The sequence below is a fragment of the Marmota marmota genome, unplaced genomic scaffold (assembly GCF_001458135.2).
Source record: "Marmota marmota marmota unplaced genomic scaffold, marMar, whole genome shotgun sequence".
Taxonomy (NCBI): Eukaryota; Metazoa; Chordata; class Mammalia; order Rodentia; family Sciuridae; genus Marmota; species Marmota marmota.
This window is the reverse complement of record NW_026000026.1, coordinates 28,350,431-28,373,326: the sequence shown is the minus strand read 5'-3', so window position 1 is coordinate 28,373,326 and position 22,896 is coordinate 28,350,431. Positions and strand designations below refer to the sequence as shown.

At 45.4% G+C, this 22,896-nt stretch overlaps 3 protein-coding genes and 5 non-coding genes across 11 annotated transcripts in view; 1 reads left to right on the top strand and 7 right to left on the bottom strand.

The window, feature by feature from the left end:
• The first annotated feature begins 321 nt into the window (after nt 1-321).
• On the top strand, nt 322-5,141 carry Idh3b (isocitrate dehydrogenase (NAD(+)) 3 non-catalytic subunit beta). 3 transcript variants are annotated; one of them, XR_007350503.1, is made up of 13 exons: nt 324-449; nt 593-673; nt 830-928; nt 1,045-1,165; nt 2,678-2,738; nt 2,815-2,947; nt 3,056-3,189; nt 3,275-3,377; nt 3,475-3,621; nt 3,822-3,916; nt 4,029-4,089; nt 4,699-4,853; nt 5,012-5,141. XR_007350503.1 is itself a non-coding variant. In XM_015482222.2 (12 exons), exons 1-12 carry the CDS (start codon nt 414-416, stop codon nt 5,090-5,092), a joined length of 1,152 nt encoding a protein of 383 aa, XP_015337708.1. In that variant the 5' UTR covers nt 322-413; the 3' UTR covers nt 5,093-5,141. The 3 variants fall into 3 exon arrangements, 2 of the variants coding, with proteins under 2 accessions (XP_015337708.1, XP_015337702.1); XM_015482222.2 differs by lacking the exon at nt 4,699-4,853 and having other exon boundaries at nt 322-449; XM_015482216.2 differs by having other exon boundaries at nt 4,699-5,141.
• Nucleotides 5,142-5,143: 2 nt separating this feature from the next.
• Nucleotides 5,144-10,438, bottom strand: Nop56 (NOP56 ribonucleoprotein). 2 transcript variants are annotated; one of them, XM_015482205.2, is made up of 12 exons: nt 10,344-10,438; nt 10,103-10,192; nt 9,636-9,750; nt 8,837-8,998; nt 8,537-8,735; nt 7,990-8,177; nt 7,759-7,910; nt 7,475-7,575; nt 6,972-7,126; nt 6,616-6,737; nt 6,286-6,423; nt 5,144-5,599 (listed from the first exon to the last, which is right to left on the bottom strand). In XM_015482205.2, the coding sequence occupies exons 1-12, from the start codon at nt 10,344-10,346 to the stop codon at nt 5,231-5,233; spliced, it is 1,794 nt and encodes a 597-aa protein (XP_015337691.1). In that variant the 5' UTR covers nt 10,347-10,438; the 3' UTR covers nt 5,144-5,230. The 2 variants fall into 2 exon arrangements, with proteins under 2 accessions (XP_015337691.1, XP_015337697.1); XM_015482211.2 differs by having other exon boundaries at nt 6,978-7,126; nt 10,344-10,436.
• Nucleotides 6,491-6,570, bottom strand: LOC125619226. Its single transcript, XR_007350727.1, has one exon. It is a non-coding gene; the product is annotated as a small nucleolar RNA SNORD57 (small nucleolar RNA).
• On the bottom strand, nt 6,834-6,906 carry LOC125619228. The gene has a single exon (XR_007350728.1). It is a non-coding gene; the product is annotated as a small nucleolar RNA SNORD56 (small nucleolar RNA).
• On the bottom strand, nt 7,328-7,413 carry LOC125619244. The gene has a single exon (XR_007350742.1). It is a non-coding gene; the product is annotated as a small nucleolar RNA SNORD86 (small nucleolar RNA).
• Nucleotides 8,293-8,424, bottom strand: LOC125619235. The gene has a single exon (XR_007350734.1). It is a non-coding gene; the product is annotated as a small nucleolar RNA SNORA51 (small nucleolar RNA).
• On the bottom strand, nt 9,129-9,198 carry LOC125619245. The gene has a single exon (XR_007350743.1). It is a non-coding gene; the product is annotated as a small nucleolar RNA SNORD110 (small nucleolar RNA).
• An 8,554-nt stretch (nt 10,439-18,992) lies between the features above and the next one.
• The window catches only part of Tmc2 (transmembrane channel like 2), an 82,037-nt gene continuing 78,133 nt past the window's right edge, over nt 18,993-22,896 (bottom strand). Inside the window, exons 17-19 of the mRNA XM_015487545.2 lie at nt 22,089-22,167; nt 21,054-21,171; nt 18,993-19,398 (exon numbers count right to left, since the gene is read on the bottom strand). Of these exons, the coding sequence (XP_015343031.1) occupies nt 19,181-19,398; nt 21,054-21,171; nt 22,089-22,167 (415 nt within the window). The 3' untranslated portion in view covers nt 18,993-19,180. The remainder of the gene's footprint in view (nt 19,399-21,053; nt 21,172-22,088; nt 22,168-22,896) is intronic.

The following is a 22,896-nucleotide window of genomic DNA, read 5'->3' as shown; positions in this document are numbered from 1 at the left end:
TAAGGAGATACACATCCTCTCCCACGTGCTGTGTGGCAGTCCCTTAGTGACGCTAGGGCCTGACATAAGTATTCAGTGAGTACTGGTTAAAAAAATAATGAACATATATACACAAAAAAGATTATTTCCCAGCCTCATTAAACGCAGGTACTCATCCGACAAGCACGGAGTCGCACATTCTCCTTTAAGGTTATTTGGAAATTTTGACATAAATTAAATATGGCGACTGGAAATAAAGCAATTGGCAAAATGCTTGGGTGTCCCGTGACCCTCCTCACGAAAGGGAAGGTGGACAGGTGGCGCAGGTTCCCGGGAGACGGAGAACCACCAAGCTCTCCTGAGCACGCCGGAAGTCAGGGCCAGGGCCGCGCCGGCTTCCTGCGTCACGTCCTGCGCGCCTTCCGGCAGCCAACATGGCGGCGCTGAGCTGTGTCCGCTGGCTGACCCGAGTGAGCCCGAGGGCAGGGCGGGCCGGCTTGGGTGGGGGGTCGGGGGGTTCGCCCCAGGGTTTTCTGGAGAAGGCAAGGTCGTCGCAGTGTTTGGGGTCTGGGGGTCCCAGATCTGCCCTCTTAGGCTTGTATGTCTGTTGTAGGCAGTGGTCTCCGCCCGAAACCCTGGGACATGGCGAGGTCTGAGTACCTCCTCTACTGCTCATGCCGCTTCGCCCAGCCAGGTATGCGCGAGTTCCGCTCCGGTCTCGCCCACTCCTCTCTCTATCCCCTGCTTGCAGCTCCCCAGGCTTCCCCCCGCACCCGCGTCCTCCCTTGCCCCCCCGCGTTCTCCCTTTCTCTCCCCACCTCAGCTCTGACTCTGCTGGCTGCATTGACAGGCCGAAGATGTGAGGGTGGAGGGAGCTTTTCCAGTGACCATGCTGCCAGGAGACGGCGTGGGACCTGAGCTCATGCACGCTGTCAAGGAGGTGTTCAAGGTGAGTGTCCTTGAACATGACTGACTGCAACATGAGGTTGCAGAGAAGATGCGGGGTGTTAAAAAGAACTTGATTGACTTTCACCTTGCACTTTTTTTGGGGACCTGTCCCTGAAGGCTGCCGCTGTTCCCGTGGAGTTCCAGGAGCATCACCTGAGTGAGGTGCAGAATATGGCCTCTGAGGAGAAGCTGGATCAGGTGCTGAGTTCCATGAAGGAGAACAAGGTGGCTATCATTGGTACGTGTGCCCCCTTGCCAGCCTGCCCATGTGTCATTTAAAGTCAAAAGAGCAGTGTTCATTAAGTCCCTGACCCCATTCCCAGAGCTCCCACCACTGATACTTCGATTTTGTTCCTTCCCATTGGGAACCCAGGAGCCATGTAAATTGTCTCTGTAGGAAGTCATCAAGGGTTTGGTGTCCATCCTGAGACTACATCATCTATCAAGTCTTATTTGTTGTGGTTCTAGAATGCCACTTCTAATGGCTCTTTTTCTTCTGTCTTCCCTTCCTCTGCTCTATTTTATTCTCTTCATTAGATTTTTCGGCCCCCAGTTCTTCCCCTTTCTTTTGTAACAGGTGTAACAGGTTTAGAAACAATGCTATGGTATTTCCTTCTTTCTTTTTAACATCATTTTCCTTGGAAAGACCAGCCTGACTTTTTCAAGCCCAACCTCTTAGCATAGGAAAGTAAGTTCTTTATATTGCTGGTCCTCAGCTTTTATACCTTGGTTTCCACACTGCTTGTTTTGTGCCTTTTGACTGCCCTAAACTCTGTTAGTTTCTGAATATATGTGTTGCCCTGATGAATGCAGTTCCCTGTGCCCAGAATGTTCTTCCTTTGATTCCACTTGTCATAATCCTCGCTTACTCATGGCTTTAGTTTCCTAAAGTTACTATAAAAAACTACCACAAACTTGGTAACGAAAAATAACAGAAATTTACTCTCCATTCTACAAAGACTGAAATTAAGGTGATGGCACTCTGTTTGAAGGCTTAGGGGAGAATCCTTTATTGCTGCTTGTTGTTCCTTAGCTTAGGATGCAATTCTCCTGTCTCTATCTCTGGTTTCATAAGGCTTTCTTCCCTCTGTATCTCTGTGTCTTTATTCTTTCTTTGCTCTGTAAAGATTTATCTTTGGGTTTAGGGCTTACCTGAATCTAGAACAGTTTCATCTCAAGATTTTTATTACGTTTGCCAAGATCCTTTTCCCAAATCAGGTCACATTCACAGATTCTGGGAATTAGGGCATGGACATAGCATAGGGTATGGACAATCTTCTTTAATGCATTGTGTGATCCTTGAAGGCAGGGGTCGTGTGGTTGTTTTTTTTTTTTTTTTAATCGATACCTTTATTGCCTGACATATAGTTGATTTGCAGTAAATGATGACTGAGAAAATGTCAAATAAGTTGACATAGAATCATAAAGGAAGAATACCATAGCATTGTTTCTAAACCTGTTACACCCAGGCTCGTTGAGGAAAAAAAAAATCTGTTCTCCTTTTAAGTCATTTTGTGGTTTCAACATAAGTATGGTGACTAAAAATAAAGTACTGGACTAAATTTTTCTTATTTTAACTGTATTATTATTTGCTTCTTGCCTCCACAGGCAATTAAGGTCATGGATTTGGGAGTAGGAGTGGAAGTTGAGGGTCTGGGTTGCATTATGTCCCTAGGGGGATTGGACACTGGTCTCTGCTCGCTTGGACTTACCCTTTGACTAACATTCTTCCTCCACTTTGTTTGTACAGGAAAGATCCATACCCCAATGGAGTATAAGGGGGAACTAGCTTCCTATGATATGAGACTGAGGTAGGTGGGTGGAAGGTCATGGGTCGGAGGGGTACTAGGTACCAAGCACAGGGCTGATGGCTATGTCTGCCCTTAGGCGTAAGTTGGACTTGTTTGCCAATGTAGTCCATGTGAAGTCACTTCCTGGGTACAAGACCCGGCACAACAATCTAGACCTGGTGATCATTCGTGAGCAGACAGAAGGAGAGTATAGCTCTCTGGAACATGAGGTGAGGCCCCAGGAACTGGGGAGGGCCAGAATGGATGTAGGAGAGAGGTAGATCTCCTCTTCATCCTTTTTTCCCTTGTTACCCAGCTGCTTCTCTCTTCTCATTCAGAGTGCGAGAGGTGTGATTGAATGCTTGAAGATTGTCACTCGAACCAAGTCTCAGCGGATTGCAAAGTTTGCCTTTGACTATGCCACCAAGAAGGGGCGCGGCAAGGTCACAGCTGTCCACAAGGCTAACATCATGTGAGGGGCATATCTTTTCATGGGATAAGTTCCTGGGAGGTAGTCTGATTCTTGGCTGATTCTGTTCACTTTGACCCATGAGCAGGAAACTTGGGGATGGATTGTTCCTGCAGTGCTGTGAAGAAGTCGCTGAATTGTACCCCAAAATCAAGTTTGAGACAATGATCATAGACAATTGCTGCATGCAGGTAAGTCCTTCTCCCCATGTCTCTACTCTCATGATGCTGAGAAAGGGCAGGGAATAGAATTCACTTCTCTTCTTCATGCCCACATCTCACTTTGTAGCTGGTGCAGAATCCCTACCAGTTTGATGTGCTTGTGATGCCCAATCTCTACGGCAACATTATTGACAATCTGGCTGCTGGCCTGGTTGGGGGAGCTGGTGTGGTCCCTGGTGAGAGCTACAGTGCAGAGTATGCAGTTTTTGAGACGGTGAGTGAGGTCACTTTCTCCTTCAGTCATTTATACCTGTCCTTTCTCCTACTTCAGGTCTCTTCTCATTTCTACCCATGCAATGATTCCCACTTCTCAGTGACTGTGGCCTGCCTTCCCTCTTTCCCATCACACTCTTTCTCAGCCTCGGCATATGCCTGCTTCCTCCCAGTAACTCTGGCCTGCCCCTCTCTCCATAGGGTGCCCGGCACCCATTTGCTCAGGCAGTGGGCAGGAATATAGCCAACCCCACAGCCATGCTGCTGTCAGCTTCCAACATGTTACGGCATCTCAAGTAGGTCACGGAGGCAGTGGGTGGAGGCTGGTTGTTGTAAGGGGAGCATAGGTGGGAAAACAGGTGACAGTGTTGTGGGCAATCTTAAGTTTCTTCTTGTCTACATTGACAGCCTTGAGTATCACTCCAGCATGATTGCAGATGCAGTGAAGAAGGTGATCAAAGTTGGCAAGGTGAGTTTAGAAAGGTGCTGGTTCAAGGTTTTGTTACTGCTCTCTGGGGAACCTGCAAGGAGTCTCCTTTCTCTCCAGGTCCCCAGAACATCTTTTGCTCTGTGACCTCTTCAGGGCTGTTCTTACCCTCATTCTCTTGGCTGTTTCATCCTTTTGGTCTTTTCTGCCTCTTTTAGTTCCCATCTGCTGTTCTCTCTTTACTGCTCCATCCATTGCCCTTTTCATGGTCATCTGAATGCAGAACTTGCAGTTCTCTCTCTGGGGGTGGAGCAACGGAGAGAGAGGCAGTCAGGATGAGGCACCAGCTTCATCTTGTCCATGCCTGGGAGCCCAATCTTATTTCCTCCAAGGTAACCTCATCCTGATGTGCACTTCCCCATCTCACTTCCTGCTCAGCCTTCCATCCTACCTTGCAGCAGTTTTCCTAGTGGCTCAGAAGAGTGGGCAATTTGCTCCTCACCTGGCTACCTCCTTTCATCCCTGCTGCATTGCATCTTCTTTTTGGCCATCTGTTTTCTTGGGTTCCATCTCCTTGACTATGCTGCCCTTATCCCCCTTCATGGGCTCTCTTCTCTTCTTCCCCACGGCTATTGCTGATGGTGGCTGTAGGTGCGGACTCGAGACATGGGCGGCTACAGCACCACAACCGACTTCATCAAGTCCGTCATCGGCCACCTGCATCCCCATGGGGGCTAGAGCTCTTTATTCCCTCCAACCTCACAAGGACCATACTACCTACACATCCCTTCAGTACAGTGGACCAGGGAAGAGACCTTGAACCTCTAGACAGTGGACCATAATTGATTTCTGGGCAGAGCCTAGGTTGTCCTGGGGCTGGCTTCTTTAGGGAACTTATACTGGGCGGTGGGGGTTTTAGGGGGTGGGACCTAGGTCACAGGATGATGACACTTCTCCCCCACAGGTTCGAACCTCTGACATGGGTGGCTATGCCACTTGCCACGACTTCACTGAGGCTGTCATTGCTGCCCTGCCCCACCCATAGGTCCTGCCCATATTCATGTAAGGTGTTTACCAATAAAACATGCATATCAGCTTTTGTGAATTTGTTTTTATTGGGGTTTGGGACATGGGGTGGGAAGTCACCTTGGGGTATGCCCCTGCCCCCCAAGGAATGTCCGTTTTAATCTTGTGATGCTTTGTGCAATTTTTTCTTTTTCTTGGTGCTGGTTTTGCTGCTAGCAGCCTCTTCAGGGCCGCTGCTGACTGGCTCCTCCTTGGAAAAGAATCTCCTCTTTTTCTTGGAGACACTCCTGCTCACCTCCTCAGGCTCGCTAGCTGTTTCTTCCTTGGGTGAAGACTTCTTCCTCTTCGGAAGACTTGTGCTGCCACCAGCTGTCTCTTCAAGATCACTACTAACCAATTCCTCCTTGGAAAAAGATCTCTTTTTCTTGGGTTTGGTGTAAGAGACAGATGGCTCCTCCATTCCATTCTCCTGAGGAACCTCCTGGGGCTTTTGTTTTTTCTTCTTTTTGGGTTTTTCATTCATCTCCTAAAGGGGAAAAGGGGCAAACAGGCATAAGGACAGTGTTATCTATGGTATGTGCACCCCCCCACCCCAAATTAAGATGCAGCAGAAAACCAACTACCCAGTGCTTTTGGGATGGTTGTTTAATGGTGTGGGTCTAACTTTGGACATCTACTCTCAGAAGTCAGAACTGGAAGGCTTGTAAAAACTTTTCTAAATAAATTTGTATAAGTAACCTACAGGAAACCATGCTGGTTACACTAGAGTGATCATGTAAGTTCCAGAGAAGAGACTGAAATGGTCACAAAAGGCACTAAAACGAAAACAGGAAATGATTCTAACCTGGTGCATTGAAGAGCTAGCTCCTTTGTCCCCACCCCCACTGTGAACACAAACTTCTGGACACACATCTGAGAACAAGAGCAGGCATTGATACTACCCCCGGTTGAGGACTCCTGGGAGGCTGCGGAGGACAGAGCACACTTGCCCAGGAAACAGGTGTGTGCTACAGCCAGCTCTGGGCTCTTGAGCAAGTTCTCTCAGCACCTATCTCCTTCCTACAGAATCAAGAGGTAGTTAAGAATTTTGGTAGTTAAAGAGATTTGGTCCAAAAGCCTGGACACCAGACCATGGCTTGACATGGCACATCCTTTGTTCTGCTGGGAGAATCCAACCTAAAAACTTCTCTGAGAGTGGATCTGGTGACTGACCTCACACTCCTCTGGAGTGCTACTGCTATTTCCTGAAGATGCCAGGGCAAGTGCAGCCAATCGCTTTTTTTCCTTCTTTAAGCGCTTCTTCTCCTGTTTCTCCAGTTTCCTGGCAATCTCAGCAGCCGCTTCCTCTGCCTGGCAAAAAAGAAGTTCTGAGAAGGCCTGAAGATCTTGGCTTACCATAGTCACCTCTGTCTTTATTGGATCAGGCTCATTAAATCAGTTTTTGTTTTTGCCTCCACTTCACAAGGTCAGGCTAAGCACGATGGTTCATCATCTCCAACAGCTACTTAGAGTTCTCTACCACCCTACAAAGCCCAAACTGACCTGAACCATTGCTTCCTTCATGACATCCAGATTCTTCCGTGGAATCTCTCCAGTCTCATAGAAGGACAGGCGCTCCTCAACTTGTTCTCGAAGCTTCTCCCCAAATACACTTGTAGGAACCTCTGGATGTGTGTGTGTAAGTAAACAAAGCCTGTCAGCCCTCAAAGGGACAAACTACCCCCCACCCCCCGTTCCCAGTATTCCCTCTACCCTCAGCTTTACTCAGACCCAGAGTTATCAACACTCACTAGGTGAACTGCTGTTGACGAAAAATATTAACCATCATTGTAGAAGCTGCTAGGGTAGTTTGCCTCCCTGGCTCCCAGCCCCTCACCCATAAGTGCCAACCTCCTCACCCATACCAGAGAAGCAATCGATTCGTGAGGCAATACTGCATTTGTTTGCCAGGTATCGGGAGATGCGGCCTTTGTTCTTGGCAGCTGCTCGGCCAATGAAGGTAGAATGGAAAATGAGTCCATATTTTGGTGTGTTACCCCTTGTCTTCAGGGCTCTGAGAATATTCAGCGGAGAGTTTAAGATCAGAAATTTCAACCCCATTAGCAGCTCCTCCCATCCCCTCCCCTCCAAGTCTCCAGAGTGTGCTTCAGGCTGGGCTAGACCCCAACACAAGCTAACCCATAGCTCCCAGAAGCAGAGGGAAGGCAAACAATGTCGCTGACCTGGAAACTTGGTCCCTTTGCTGGGCCCTAGGAATCACTCAGACACCAGGACTGGCCATCACCCCCATAGCAGAGGCCTGTATAGGTCAGGGAGCCCCGGTCAGCCATCACTGTGATCCCCAAACAAGTAGAGGGTACCAGAAGTGGCACCTGATATGGGCAGGTGCCCTCACTGGTACCTGAATAGGGCCTTTTCAGCCCCAAGGATCTGCACTGTGGATGCTGGATACTTGGCCAGGTTGGTGAGGCTGCCAGCATGAGCAATGAGACGTGCACCTACCTAGAAAAAGATTCAAGGAAGAATTCAGAAGTGGGGATTGCTGACTTGTCATTCAAATAACCCCTGCTTTCTACCCCCCATCAGGCACAACTGGGGAATATATATGGTGGGTCAGTCAGGAAGTATAGCAGTGCAGAATGGTAACAATCCTAATCCCCCACTTTTGTATTCCCCATGACGCACCGCTTCCCCAATTAGGGCTGACAGGCTGGGGGCTACTTGGCTCATCTTGGAGCGCAGGTAAGTGTGTAGGCTCTGGCGGTACTCTGACAAAGACACCACACGACTGGAGAAGCTCTCGATGTTTATCAAGTCGATGGCAGATATGTCCATGCCTAGGAAACACCTAGTGTGAACAGAGGGGCCAGACATTCAGTCCCATACCTTATGCTAGCTGCCGGGCTCTGCACTGACCCATGGAGGACCGTGAGGCATCCAGAATAGCTTTAGCTTTGGCCCCATCCATTGTCAGCTCCTCCAGCTTCTCCAACTTTTCCTCACTCAGTTCTTTTCGGTTTCCAATGAATTGGGCAAGGCGGCAGTATGTGGCATTGTCATTGATGATCTTCACCAGTTCTGGAAAGTGATACCCGTACCATTCCCTGCAAAAAGGTATAATCACTTCCTGACCTAGCTGCCATGTCTATATAAAGCTGTAGCTTTAGCCCTCTGCCTGGAAGAAATGGAACAAGTCAGACTCAAATCCCTCCAGCAATTCCATGTTTCCCCATTCACAATGCAGACCAGGCACAGGGCCTGGGCTGAGGTGTACATGGGGTATGCTTACTCTGCCTCCCCTTTCTATACAGTCAGTGTAAGAACACAGCCTGTGGTAAGCATCAGGAGGCCCAGCTCCAGCCTACTCAGTTCTTCTATCCACAAGATTGTCAGCCCCAATTTGAGGGCTGATAGTTGCCTAAACTATAGGCCAAAGACTCCACTATCAAGGGTGGCCCCTTACCTGACACGCATAGAGAAAGTATTGATGTCTTTATCCAGTTGGTCCAAGAGGCTAATGGACTGGATGATCATGTTGTCCACCCGGTTCACATTAAACTTAACTTTGGCACGAGAATAGCTGTGTCCCAGCCCTAATTGGGCTTTACAAGCTGACAGGTCAGTCAGACCCTTCACCAGATTATGGAAGTGCAGACGAACTCCTAAGAGGGGAGCAAGACTGTGAGCAAGCAGGAAGCTGCAACCTCAAGCAAGTTTTTAGACCCCTCTTAAAAATGTCAAAAAAATGGCAGGAGAGCCTCACCTCGCAGGATCTCGGCTACCACACCTCCAGTCTGGCAGTTGTACCCTAACTCCTCCTGTATAGCAGCACCAATCTTGGGATCCCCAACCCCCAAAAGCACTTTCTTCTTTTTGGATGGCAGGTGGGTCTCCAGGAGCAGGCGGAGGTCCTCGTGAACAATGCCTCAAGGCAAAAAAAAAAATAGTTCCCACTAAGATGGTGAAGGATGTTTGAATTTTAAAAGCTCAGCTGATCATGCTGGTCCCCTGGAAGCATGCTGGGATGACATGCCTAGACCTCTCCCATTCAGGCATTGCTCAGAGACATTGAGACATCAATGATCACACTCAGGGGATTGACAGATTTACAAGTCATCACTGCAAAGCCTGGATCAACCATGGGAGGAACTGGACTCAGGTCCAAAAGCATATGTGTAAAATGCATACGTGTAAAATCATAACTGAAAAATACATATTACTACCTTATTAGCCTTCAGGGACCAAATCCCATTTGCTTACCTACATTTACCAAAATTTCCCTTTCTAGTCAATTGAAAGTTAGAGACCCAGACTAGTGTTTAAACTTAAGCATAGCCCTCCCACCCCCAATTTTTAGGAATCATTTTTCTCTACAGTGCCCACAAGTTCATAAAACCTACATCCTGGATTATGTGCTTTAAATTACATCCTTCAGGTCACAAATACTGTCTAGCACAAACAAACCAAATGTAGAAAAGCAAATACTATAAACCCTCCAATAGAGTATCAGCAGGAACCACATCTCACTATCTCCTTGAAAGATTTGGCTGCGGCCAACTCACCTTCAGACACCGCATTGGCATTTTCCAAGGCAACCTGGGATGAGGAAAAGGGATTGAAGGCCACAAGACGGACAATGTTGTGGAACTTGCCCAGGCTGAGCACACATTCCTCCACCTGTGGGGACAAAAGAGGATGTATGGTTTCCTTCCTTCATTCTAGCCTCTGCGGTGTAGCAGAATAGCAATTATCAGCCCTAGACATTATTAAAATATGCCAAAGCCTCACCCCCACATCTCGGGTTCAGCTTTAATCCATTCGAGGCGGAATCTGGGGGCTTATTTCTAAGTGCTTCTTACGCGATTCTAACCGTGAGTCAGGGTAAAGACCCCCTGCTCCAGAGCTTGCTTTCCCTGTCTAGCCCTCCCTAACCCGCGCGGCCGGCCACGTGGGAGCGCGCGGTGCATGCTGGGGTTCGAAGGCCCCAGGGGCTGCAGTGCAGCCGGGCTAGCCCACCCATCTCACCCACCTGCGGCAGTAACAGGCTGATCTCCTCCACTTCCTTCAGCGCCAGCAGCGCGTACCCTACCGCGTGCTCGAACAGCACGTGTAGCAAAACCTGGAACGAGAGTCGGGGCGCAAAAGTCAGCTAGGCCCACGAGTCCCGACCCCGCTCCCAGAGCAGGCCCTGGCTTAGGCCCTGGCTCAAACTCTAATCCAGACCTAAACCACGGCCTTCACATCACCCACAACCCACAACCACTCCTCACCATGGCGCTTGCTCCCTGCCCGGCTCGCAATGCGGCTAGCAGGCTCTAGCGCGCGGAACCAGGATCCAGAGGCCACGCCCTCTACTGATTAGCCAATCAGAGGCTAGGGAAGGCACCATTCTCGGACTTCAGAGGGGTCCGCTGGAGTGGTATGGCCGTGAGGGCGGGCGGAGGTGGTGCCGAGCGCGAGCCAGCGGGACTTTTCTGGCCTCTGCGGCTGCGCGGGCGGGTGCGGTTGCCGGGGACGCGCGGAAGCCGTCTTGGCCTGCAGGCCCAAAACGGTTTGAAAAGGCGCTTTTCCTAGTAGTCGGATCCCTCCTGTTTTATTGTATAAGTGGAGGGCGAGAGAACTCTTTGAAGTCGGGGGGCGGGAGGCACCATCTGGGCCAAGGTGACCATTCCAGGCTGGAGCTTTGCAGAGCCGGCTTCCCGCCGCGCTGGTGACTTGGGACCCCAGACACTCTCCCACGCCCCGGCTGCAGGTGCCCTCCACCCCCACCCAGGGAACCCCGTGAATCCCGTGGTCCGCGCGCCCTCCCCTATTGCCAGGGACCGGAGCCGGGCCTGGGGCGCTCTGACGCAGACCCTGCAGGAAACATGGCTTCTCGCGGCTTATTCATGCTTTTACATTTTATTTAGTATTATTCAATCAAAAAATGAAGATGGCTGGCAATGCCGTAGAAAGGAAAGGCGATCCCATATCTTCCTAGGCCGATTTCTTGCCTTGCTTCACAGGACCAGCGTCTTTTGCGGGCCACGTGTTGCGCACAGTCTGGAGCGGCCCTGAATTTGTGTCGCGTCCGGTAGCTCAGAGTGAATGGCAGCTGCTTTCTTGTCCTGTAGGGTGGCTTTTGGCACTCGGGTGACGATTTTAAAATTACTTTTGCTTTCAATAACTAATATTAAAATTATAAACGCAAAACCTGGTTATTCTTAAGTAGTATATACCCTGGTTTTTTAAAAAAACATTCTAAGGGGATTTTTAAGATAAGTTAAATTCTATAGATCACATTTACAACTTTAATGTATTTTTATTTTCTTCTTAAACGACTCAATGACTTGAAAAAATCCAAGAACTTAGTTCCACTGATATGTTAAATCTAAAAGTATGATTGTAAATCTTAAAAACCTCATAATCTCAATATTACTTAGAGGTGTGGTTAAATTGTTATATACATGTCGATTTATAATCACTAGTCTGAATCAGTTACTGTATTTTCATTTTAAAAATGGAATTGCAAAATTTAACATATTACATACTTTAGTGTGTTTAGAGTCTCAAACACTGCAAATATTTAACATGCCAAATTAAATGGATGATTTCCGACTAATGGAAAATAATGCTATGACTTTGATTTACTTGTTTCTATAATTAATCCTAATCTTCCAGGGATTACAGGTACTTATCCACTAAGGAAAGAATTTTCAAGAAAACAGAATCCATGAATGGATTGAAGAATAAGGGTGTGGTGGCACTCTCCTGTAATCCTAGGCCAAGGCAGAAGGATCACAAGTTCTAGGCTAGCCTGGGTAATTTAGTGAGACCCTGTCTCAAAATGAAATTTTAAAAAAGGACTGGGAATGTAGTATAGCACTTCTGGGTTCAATCCCCAGTAACACACACACAAAAATAACAACACTAGATTGCAGAACTGATTTGTTCATTCATGGCCAGTAGTTTAAAAATCAGAATAAAGAGAATAAGAAGTAAGTGTATGTCAATAGAGTAAGGAGTATGTTATTGTGAGATTTCTGTTTCAGCTATAAATCTATATATCTCTGTATAGAGTGTATATACACTGTTATACACATATAAATTCATATTTTCATGTTTATATATATATGTATATACTTGCATTTCTGTGTATTAATTCAGGATATAAAAATAACCTGATAATCATTCAGTGAGTCAAAAGATTACCTCAGTTATACTTTGGGCAGATTTGAGCCTGCTAGCTTCAAGGATGCTGCAACGAAGTAGTTTGCTGACTGAAGAAAAGTGTACTTTAAAAAGTGAGATACAAATGCTTGTTATTGAACAGAGGTATGGTGTAAATACTAAAATAAAGTATTTCTATGACTTCCTCTCCTCCATCTCTTCATTATGGTATCTCCTGCTAATACTTATAATCCTGACCCAGTGGGCACCTGCAGTGTGTGATGTAGGCTGTCCCTTCCTTCCCCTTAGGCTGTTTGATAGGCTCACTACCACCACCAGAGTGGACTTTCACAAAACCTTTGATTTCCCTCATCCAAGCTATCTTCTTCTCTACTGCCAGAACACTCTTTCTAAGGCAGATTATCCATTTGTGTTCTATTTGTGAGTGCTCATAGTGGCATGAGGTAATGGACAAATTATGGGCCATAATATCCCAGGAACACCTGTGGTAGCTAGTCTCAAAAAATGGCTACCAATGATCCATGCCTCCGTGTATCAGGTCCTGTATCACTCTTTGAATTGGGCTGGGTCTCTAACTAACTTTAGCCAGTGGTATGTGGCAGGAATTATTCTTTGTCAATTGTAGGCTTTGTCCTGTTGGGAGCCTTGTAGTTTCCCCATAAGAAGTCTACCTACTTTGCTGGTGAGACAACCTGAGAGGCTCTGAGATTACATGCATGGAGAGGAAGAGAGGTCCAGTCTTTCAACTGCCCCTGCCAAGAAAGTAGACATTTTGTGTTCCAACCCCTGCCACCATCTGACTTCAGCCACCTGAGACTCCAACCAAGACCAGAAGAACAGATGAAATTTTTGATTTTCCATGATATATTGTAACTTTAAGCACCACAATATAGGAGCAACTTGTTATGCAACAGTCTTTTTTTTTTTTTTTTAGAGAGAGAATTTTTCTAATATTTATTTATTTATTTTTAGTATTTGGCGGACACAACATCTTTGTTTGTATGTGGTGCTGAGGATTGAACCCGGGCCGCTCACATGCCAGGCGAGCGCGCTACCGCTTGAGCCACATCTCCAGCCCCTGCAACAGTCTTATGATTGAGAATAAGCAAACCTGGGTTCAAACCCCAGCTCTGCTCCTAAGCTTTCATTTCTTTTGCAGAATGAAGATTAAAGATTTATTCTTCCCTGTAACAACCCTTTACTGAACTTCTATTATAGGGCCACACGTGAAACAGGGAGTGGGAACTCAAAAATGCTATCATCTTGCTCTTTTGTCCCTTTCTCAATAAATAGCATGAGAGCATTTCTTATTACCTATTCTCAGTTGAGTCCCAGTTCTCTCATTGCCTCCCATAGAATCTATAACACTTCATTTTTCTATACACCCACCTACAGTGAGTTGTTTTGAAGTTGACATTTGTTTTCTTTTACAGATGAGGAATCAACATTCAACTCCTAGTATTTAAGAAGCTCCCAACTAGAGTCAATCAATCAGTCCTTCCAGCCATTCATTTTTAATGAATTTCTGTGTGTCTGCTGCATGTGAAGTGTCTTGCAATATGCTAGTAAGCACAACCAAGTTCCTGCCACTGTGGAGTTTACATTCTGGCAAAGACAGATCATCAAGTCAACGTGTAGCACATCTGGTGTTGATAAGTGTTAAGAAATAGTGTGTTATTTTTTTAGAGACCATGAGACTGTATGGAAATAAACCATGCAGAGGTCCAGGAGAATATCAACAACAATGGTCACCATAACCCATGGCCTCTGACTTCAGAGATTTTATGGTCATGGGAGACTATTATCTAGGGCTAAATTGCAGTGATAAGGAGGCTGACTGGAAAGCAGTTTGCCTCAGTATGCCTGAGGTAGAATTCAGGGCTAGAAGGGACTTTAACTATTCATAGGACAATGTGTAGGTCAGTGAAAGCTGGAGGATGGAGAGAATGAAAGCAAAAGGCAGAAATAAAAATATGCTAAAGGTGAAAAATTTAACTTGATCAATAATTAGGACTAAAAGATCTAGAATCTAAAACTATAAGAAGCTTTGAATGAAAGCCAGTGATGAAATTTTTGATTTTCCACGAAGCAGTTCAATCAGAGATTAATTTGGAGGTGATTGATGTGCAAGGCAGATTGCCTGGTGAGTTCCTGCTAAGAAAATGTCCTGGCCTGGGCAGCAGTTCTGAGTAGGGGATGTGTGTTTCCCAGGTGTGCTTTAGTTCAAGTTTAAGGCCATGTGGCGCCTGGTGCTTTTTTTTTTAAGACTCTTCACCCACTGGGTAGGTTCATATACTATATCACCTGATCTTTTGCACTTAGCCCAGCCTTTAGCTGTGTTGATTAGATGTAAATTAGAGTTTTTACTTGGGGCAGCATCAATGGGGAACCTACAGAAAATAGAATATGCAATTTAAAATCCAGGCAATAATAGGGAGAGCTTTGGAAAAGGAAATTACATGGAAACATCACAAGATGGCGACACTTCACACTCATCTCTGAGTGAGAAAAATCTTCACATTGAATTTGAAAAGGCCTCTAGCAATTCCTGGGCTGTTTTCTCCAATAAGGAAAGAAGCCCCACAGCGTTCTTTGGTGATGAATTACATATATATGTAACATTCCTTTACATAGACACAGAAGAGTGAGAAGCATCTTGGGAAGGTCTTTGGCCCAGTGGTCCTACTCTTCTTTAGCATTGAGAAGCAGGCAGCTTCTGAAGCCCAGCGGTTGATTAGGATAACAGGGCAAATGATTTGTTCAGTAGATTGTTTGTGAACCTGTGGATGTCTGATTTATCCATGCCAGTCATGATACCTGTTACATATTGAGCACTTAGCCTAGTGTGTGGCACATGCATTATTTTTACATGCATTATTTTGCATTATGAGAATTTGTATAGTTTTCATTGCTTTTTTCTTCTCTTTGAGGCCCTGTAAAACTAGGATCACTCTGAATTAAAGTTTCCATATGAATTTTTTGGAGTGTACAGATAATGCGGAATTTAGATCCTTGGTGTGAGAGGGCTATCTTGTCCATCTAACTTCTCAAGGGACATTTTTCTCTCCTACTTTCTGCCAAGGTCAAGAGAGAAAAATATCCTTTTTTTCATGGCAAATTTCTTTAAGTTTCTTGTAAAGCAGGAGTGTACATCATGCTTTGAAATTAACTTTTGTTGCTCTGTCACTGCAACTTATTTTAAAATTGACACGGTTCTCCCCCAACATTTGTTCCCTGCCTCACCTCTCCCTAACCAAGGGGAGAGCAAGATAAACTTTCTTCTCATCCTAGACTAAGTTGTCTTTTTTTTCCTTGTAGTTGTAGATGGGCAGCATGTCTTTATTGTATTTACCTTTATGTGGTGCTGAGGATCGTACCCAGTGCCTCACGTGGGCAAGGCAAGCTCTCTGCCAGTGATCTACAGCCCCAGCCTGGCTAAGCTGTCTTTGAGCAAACACACCATAGGAATGAAGTAATTAGGCTTCAGGGATGGTGTCAGAAGACCTAAGAAACTGCTATCTTTCAAGGTTGCAAATGAATTATGACCCCTGACAGGGCACACCTAGAAGATATCCTTTGAATCACCTCGTTTAAAACCCTGTTCCCCCTGACAGGCAGAATCACAGACTCTGGGACAGGAGCACCCTTATTTATCTTGCCAGCAAAGCAAAAAAACCTTTTCCTTTTTTTCAAAACTGTGTCCTTATTGGGTAACATGAGGAATTTGGTGCCTCAGCTTTGGGCAGGACTTGATAAATACTTCAGAGTGTGCCTGAAGTGCCTTTACAGTTGAGAGTCTTCAACATAGTGGGTGCTGTTGGTACCCTGTCCCAATCCCTTTACTGGCTGGTGCATTAGCCCCCAGTTTCTGTTAGTGTATAAGTCAAAGGGAGAATAATTATTTCCTTGTATCTTCACCACAGATGTGTTCCTGCTTACATGATTCTATGTAGAATGGAGGTCATCATAGAAATTAAGGGTCCTGGGCACCACTATTAACTAATCTGGTGGATTTCTCTCAAACAAGCTTTAGAGTGTTCTTAACAGAGGTATTGCTAGTATTTGAAACACTATCTTTGGGGCTGGGGTTGTAGCTCACTGGTAGAGTGCTTACCTAGCATGTGTGAAGCACTGCGTTAGATCCTCAGCACCACATAAAAATAAATAAATAAAATGAATGTATTATGTCCATCTACAACTAAAAAATAAAAAATAAACACTTATGTCAAAATATGTTCACAAATTTTTTGAGAACTCTCCTTTCAAGAGATAAAGCCTCTTCCCTTGAGTGTGAGCTTAGACTTAGTTCTAATGAACAGAAAGTAGTGGATTTCTGAGACTAGGTCATAAAAGGTACTGTGGCTTCCTCCTTGTTCTCCCTCTTGGGTCACTTGCTCTGGAGGAAACCAGCTGCCATATTGTCTGTACACTCAAGCAGCTGTGAAAATGTATTAAACAAAATGGAGTCACTCCTGTCATACTTTGCTGAAATGGAGTAGAAGGGCCATGGGAAAGGAAGGGAAACACTCAAGTCATCAATGACTGCTTCAGGAACTTTCACAAGATCACTACATTGAAACAGCCTGTTCTATCTTTAAGACTATTTTTACTTAGCAATTGATTGATGGTGGAACTGCCAACTAGACCTTAAGAGCAGTTTTACGTAGTAACTTAATGCTGCTTGCCAATCAAACCTTGCCACCTCCTGTGAAAACCAAATGTGCTAATGAACTTTCTTTCAAAATAAATTGCATAGACTTTCTGTCCTAACAAAACAACCAAACCTTCCTTTGTTTTCCAGATCATTCTGGCGTACACCTTGTGTCCCAGATTGCATTCTTATTCATTGTTCCCAAATAAAATTCCCTTTGTTGGAGATTTGCCTGCATATTTTTTATTTGACTTTGACACAGCCCTATGGAAAAGTCCACCAGGAGAGTAATCAAGATCTGTCAATAGCCAGTAAGAAACTGAAGCCTCTCACCAATAGCCATGTATGTGAGACATTTTGGGAGCCTAATTTTCAGTTAAACCTTCCAATGATTGTAACCAGGCTGAGAATTTGCCTGTAATATCCCAAATCAGAACTGCAAAACTATGCAACTCCCAAGTTATTGACCCATAGAAACTATACAACAATAACAAATATTTTTATTATTTGATGCTGCCAAGTTTCAGAATAATTTGTTGTACCACAATAGATAACAAATACACCTCCTCCCATAAATTGTGCTTCATCAGACAGATGATTTGTTTGTTAGTTGTGTGTGTTTGAGTGTATCGGTAGCCATTGGAGGTCGAACAATAATCACTAAGAGGCTGATGGTTCAAGAAGGTACACCTCTCATTCCCTTCCCCAGGGGCTGGCTTTACCCCCAAACAGGATAACGGGGGTGGGGTTAGTGTGATGGCTATCTGTGGGCTGACCAGTGTTGACTACTCGGGCTAGACTGCCTGGATTCCTGTGTGAGGTCTCAAGAAGATAAGCTCATGGCCAGGATGTTTTTTTCCTCAAAAGAAAGCACATAACACAGGCAGTTGGGGGCTGGCTGTGGTTTCCATGGAAATGAGGCATCACAATATTTCCTTTGCCTGGAGATGGGCAGAGGTGTAATAATTTATTGTGTTTCTCTTGGTCACTTGGTCCCATTTCCACTCCATCACAGGTTGTGTATGAAGTTTGGGCTCTAAATTGGGAAAGGAAAAGAATTGGGAGGGAAATTGGAGATTATTTTAATTGTTTAGCTTATGAAATCTCTCTAAGATCCCCTTTTTACCAAGACTTTGCCTGATATCTAGGGTGTAGGGGATTACTCTGAAAGCCCTAGAGGTCCTGTTTGGGTTGTGGCTATAACAGTGGGGTTGGCTGACTGAGGGAGATGACTCCCTTTAGAGTACTTGGAGAGACAGGGTGAAATGTCCCCTTGGTCCTGAAGCCACACTGCTCACAGAGTAAAGGAAAGGGAAAGACCTGTCTGTAAGATACCCAGGGCTGTTGGAGAGTCCTCGCCTGTGACTTCTACCCTACTAAGCCTTTGCCTCTGTTGGCAAAGCCCTCTTATTGGTCTAAACTCTCTGACTTATGCCTACTAGGACACATTATGCACAGAACCACGATACGACATGAAGCAGACATATCCCCAGAAACAAGGCTCTGCATTGTACCCTTTGTAAAACTCTTCAAAGAAGCCATCTCCAAGATTCCTTATATAGTAAGCAGGTTTTCAAATTCCTTTTAGAATTTGGTGTATGAAGAAGACTTTTCTGTCTTAAGCAATCTTTACATTTCTTTCAATTAGATCAGAAGGACTGTGTTACTTACTCCCTTGCTCCTTTGCCTTGCTGATAAGAGGTTCCAATGCATTCTTTGGTGCTTAGTTGGCATCACCTTTCCCACGCTATGTGCTGGGGTGTCACCAATCTCCCTGTTCATATCACTGGACTTTGGTTCATTTACCTTTATTTTCATTTGCTTCTCCATCCCTCAGAGAGAGGTGATGATCAGAAATGAAGGCCCCTTCGCATCCTCCTTTGTTTTAATGGATTTGAAGTAACCTAGGTCCCAACATTTGCACCATAGAAAAAGTCTATAAGGGAGGTCACTGCCTCACCCACTTTGTCCCCAAGCCTGGAGTCAAGGAAAATCGCTGGAGTATGAGGCCCAGGGCTGCTGTAACCAAGATATTGGAAAGGGAAGTTAGTGTAGGGAAGGCTCCTGCTCCCCTAAATGCAGAGGAAGCCATCGTCCTTCATTTTTGGTAGCCCACAAGGGTTTGAGACTAAGTAATCAAAGTTCCCATGTTAAAAGAGAGGTGAGAAAAATGCATGTTTGTGTGAGAGGAGAGCCGAAGAGAGAAGCCAGCTTGGGTATGTGTGAAAGGCGGGGCAGGGGATTCAAGAATCAGTCCCAGAAGCAGGCTCCCATGAGTCCCAGCTGTCAGTGGGGAGGCCTCTGAGCACTCTTTCCAGAGGTTGACATCCAGGGATGAGTGTGAGACTGCGCTTGACCAGAATCTGGTCTGACTCCTGGGGGCCGAGATCCAGGGAGGTGTCGGGGGCCAGAGAGCAGGGTACTGCTGGTGGAACTGGAGGTCACAGGGTCCTGCGCCTTCTTGTCCAGGGTTTGGCTTTGGCTGGTAGAGTGAGGGTTGGGCTCTGGAAAATGAAGACAATGAGGATGTGTGAGGTCATGTACAGTTTGAATTGGAACTCTCAGGAGCCACCATGCAGCGATGGAGATTTTAGTCTCATTTGGTGAGGTGACAGCTGTCAGATTCTCCTGAGGGATCTGGGAGCACCTTGACTTGGTGTTCGCATAAACGGCCCCATTGGAGGACTATGGTTTACTGGCTAAGGAAATAGATTGTGAATTCTGGCCTTAGGCTAGACTCTCTTAACCTGGGTTTTTCTAGAATATTAAATTCTAGAGTATTAAATTATTACAATAGTAACAGCAGCCTCCCAGCGTGACTGTCAGGGTCTAATATGATGATGGAAAGGAAGAGACTGTGCAAACTATTTGGAATCAGATCCAGTTTCCAGTTCTTCACTTACTTGTTTTCCCCCTCTCTTCTAACAGGGAAAGCCTGCTCTTAGCCATACCCAGTTCCTCTTCTTCTGGGACACAGAAATGGATGTTTCCCTTGTAGATGGGTGTGCTTATGCCACAGTCATAGGGTTTGTTGTGTATCACTTCCTCTAGGTCCTCCACTTGTACTAACTTGATGCAGGCAGAGAACCTGGATGGAAGGAGTCAGGTCCCCCCATTTTTGCTTATGGCCATCAAGTGGAAATACCTAATTTGGACTCCAGTTGAGTAGGATATGAACTTTTATTGTGTTTGAGCCATTAGCAAGTTAGGGCCTATTTGTTATAGCAGCTAGTTTCATTCTAGCTAATTCTTAAAAAGAATAATAATAAATAAATAAAAATGTAATTGCTGAGAAATTGGAATACTTGTAAAAAAAAATTCTAACTCCTAAACTATCAGCCATTTCTTGTGCATCTCATTCAGTTCTTAAATTCAAGGCCCTCTGTATACTGCCAATGTTCAGAGACAAACCTTGGAAAATGGAATCAGAGATGGTCTTTTTCAACTTGACCTTTCTTATTCTGATGCTGGAGCTGGTCTGTGATCACTCCCCTTTAAAACCTTGACACACTTTTTGGGGGAACTTCTTTTTTAAATGTTTATTCTTAAGTTTTAGGTGGATACAATATCTTCATTTTACATTTATGTGGTGCTGAGGATCGAACCCAGTGCCTTGTGCATGCTAGGTGAACACTCTACCACTGAGCCACAACACCAGCCCCCAGGGAACCTCTTATGTAACCTTTTCTCATGCTTTTATTCTAGATATTCCAGTGCTGCTTTTTTTTTTTTCTTTAAGAGAATACAAACTACTATTACCAACTAGTATTCATGGATCTGTTCTATGTGCCAGGAATTCTGTGAAGCATTGTGTGTGCACGTTCCCTTTTCATCTTTACCATCCCATGAGGTAGGGGCTAAAACTCCTATACTGACTTGACCAACTACATGTAACTAATAACTGTCAGCGCTCTGATTTCAATCCCAGATCAGTCTGACTTTACCTCATAGACTCTTTATACTTCTCTATGTGGCCTTGTAAAAAGTCATTATCAGGGCTGGGGAAGTGGCTGAAGTTGTAGCACGCTCGCCTAGCATGCATGAGGCACTGGGTTCGATCCTCAGCACCACATAAAAATAAAATAAAGATTTTGTGTCAATCTAAAACTAAAAAAATAAATATTTTTTTAAAAAGTCATCATCATAGAAAGAAATTTACCTTCCTTGGTGAACTGCAGCTGGGTGGCATTTTTGGAGTTGCTTTTAGGCATGTCCTCTGAATCTCTGGCTGTGGCTCTGCCTTTGACCGATTTGTGGCTCTTCTCAACTTCACGGAGCTACAGGGAAAAGAAAAATGCACTGTTGGTAGTGTCTGGAGACGTGGGTGTATAAGGCTCAGAGTGTGGATGGTGAGAGCTAGAGAGAAGAGTGTTTTCAGTTCTTGCTGACTACCTTCAACCGCCTGTTATTAGTTCTGACAATTGGAAAGAAGAGCCTGAGACTCAGATTTGCAGTGTTCAAGGGAATACCTAATGCCTTCAGTCCTCTGTTTCAATGGTTTTCTGTACCTGGGCAGGAACCCAGTGAGGTTAACAAAAGTGTAGGTGGGGAAGCAGAAGTGGACAGATGAGATTAATTCAAGAAGAGGGGCAGAGGAAGCAAGGACAGGGCCTAGAGATGGTTGGCTCCGACCTTTAGTGTGTGTGAGAGCAGTCACTCTGTCATTGTCAGCTGGGATGTTGGGAAACGTTGCTGTGTGTGAAAGGAACTCAGAACGCCCCTTAGACTAAGGGGCGCCACAATATGTTGTTTTGATATTATTTTTGTTAGTATTCATACAATTTTAGTTTTTGTTTTTGTTTGTTTGTGCTAGAGATTGAACCCAGAGCCTCATGAATACTAAGCATGCGCTCTCTCACTGAGCTACACCCTCATACTATTAGTTTTAACCTCTAGGAATTTTTGTGGTATGTACCAGCATTGGTTGAACCCATGGACTTTCTCCTGATCTTGAGCAACAGCAACCTCTCAAAAAAAAACAAAAACCTGTCATTATTATTGCATAACCCTAAATTCCTCATAATATAAATACGTGTTGTTGAATCTCACAAGGCTACTTTCTATAACACAGATATTTTTGGATTTAGTTTAGAAGAAAGTGATTGAGATAATACAATTGAGATCACAGAGCAAATTAACAAAAAACAAAATCGTGACATCTTTTACCCTCCAGAGTTAAATTCCCCAGACTCACCGCTTGAATTTTCTTCCTCAGCTGGGCATTAGCTCGGGAAAGGCTTTTGGAAACTGAGTTTAGGTAGTAGATAGCCAGGCTGCAAGAGAAAAGCATGTCTCCTGTGGGCTTGGGAATCTTGGAAAATGACAACCAGAGCTGGGTGCCTTGCTTGGAAAATAAGGTAGAGTTCCTGACGCAGGGTAGGGGGAGATCCTACCATCCTAAATTCTCAACACTGAGAAGGTCCTGGATATGCCTGCTGAAAGAATTCCCCACGCAAAGACACTTCACCGGGAGAATTCCAATTTTATTGCAAAAAGCAGTGTGCTTATATAGAACTAAGGGGGAGAGGGTAGGGCTTAGATAAATGGCAGGCCACCCGTTTATTGGCAAGTTCTTTCAGATATCAGCTCCGGAGCCCAGGAATTAGTTCTCATTGGGGCTAAGGTTCCCCGCCAGCGAGGTTTGAAATTGGCGCCGGCGGGAGAGTTCACACGGGCGGGAACTTTTCGCGCCACTGCAGAAAAGAAGAAGGTAGGAAGAAAAGGTGCTTAGGCGCCATGTTGGGGTTTTTTCTCTGGGGTATGGCTGCCGTTTATACTTTTCCCAACATTCCTCCCTTTTTGTTTTCTTAGGAAGTGGGACGTCGTTGGTCAGATCCGGCTGCTTCCTGCTGTGTGGGGGCACTGTGGGGCCTAGAAAGGGAAGTGGAGGAATGCTCGGGGGGCAGGTCTGGGGATATCGTGGCAGCCAGAAATAAAACCCAGTGGCTATAGACAGCTACTTCCATAGGGGTGAAGTCTGTGAAAGTTCCCTGAAGCCACAA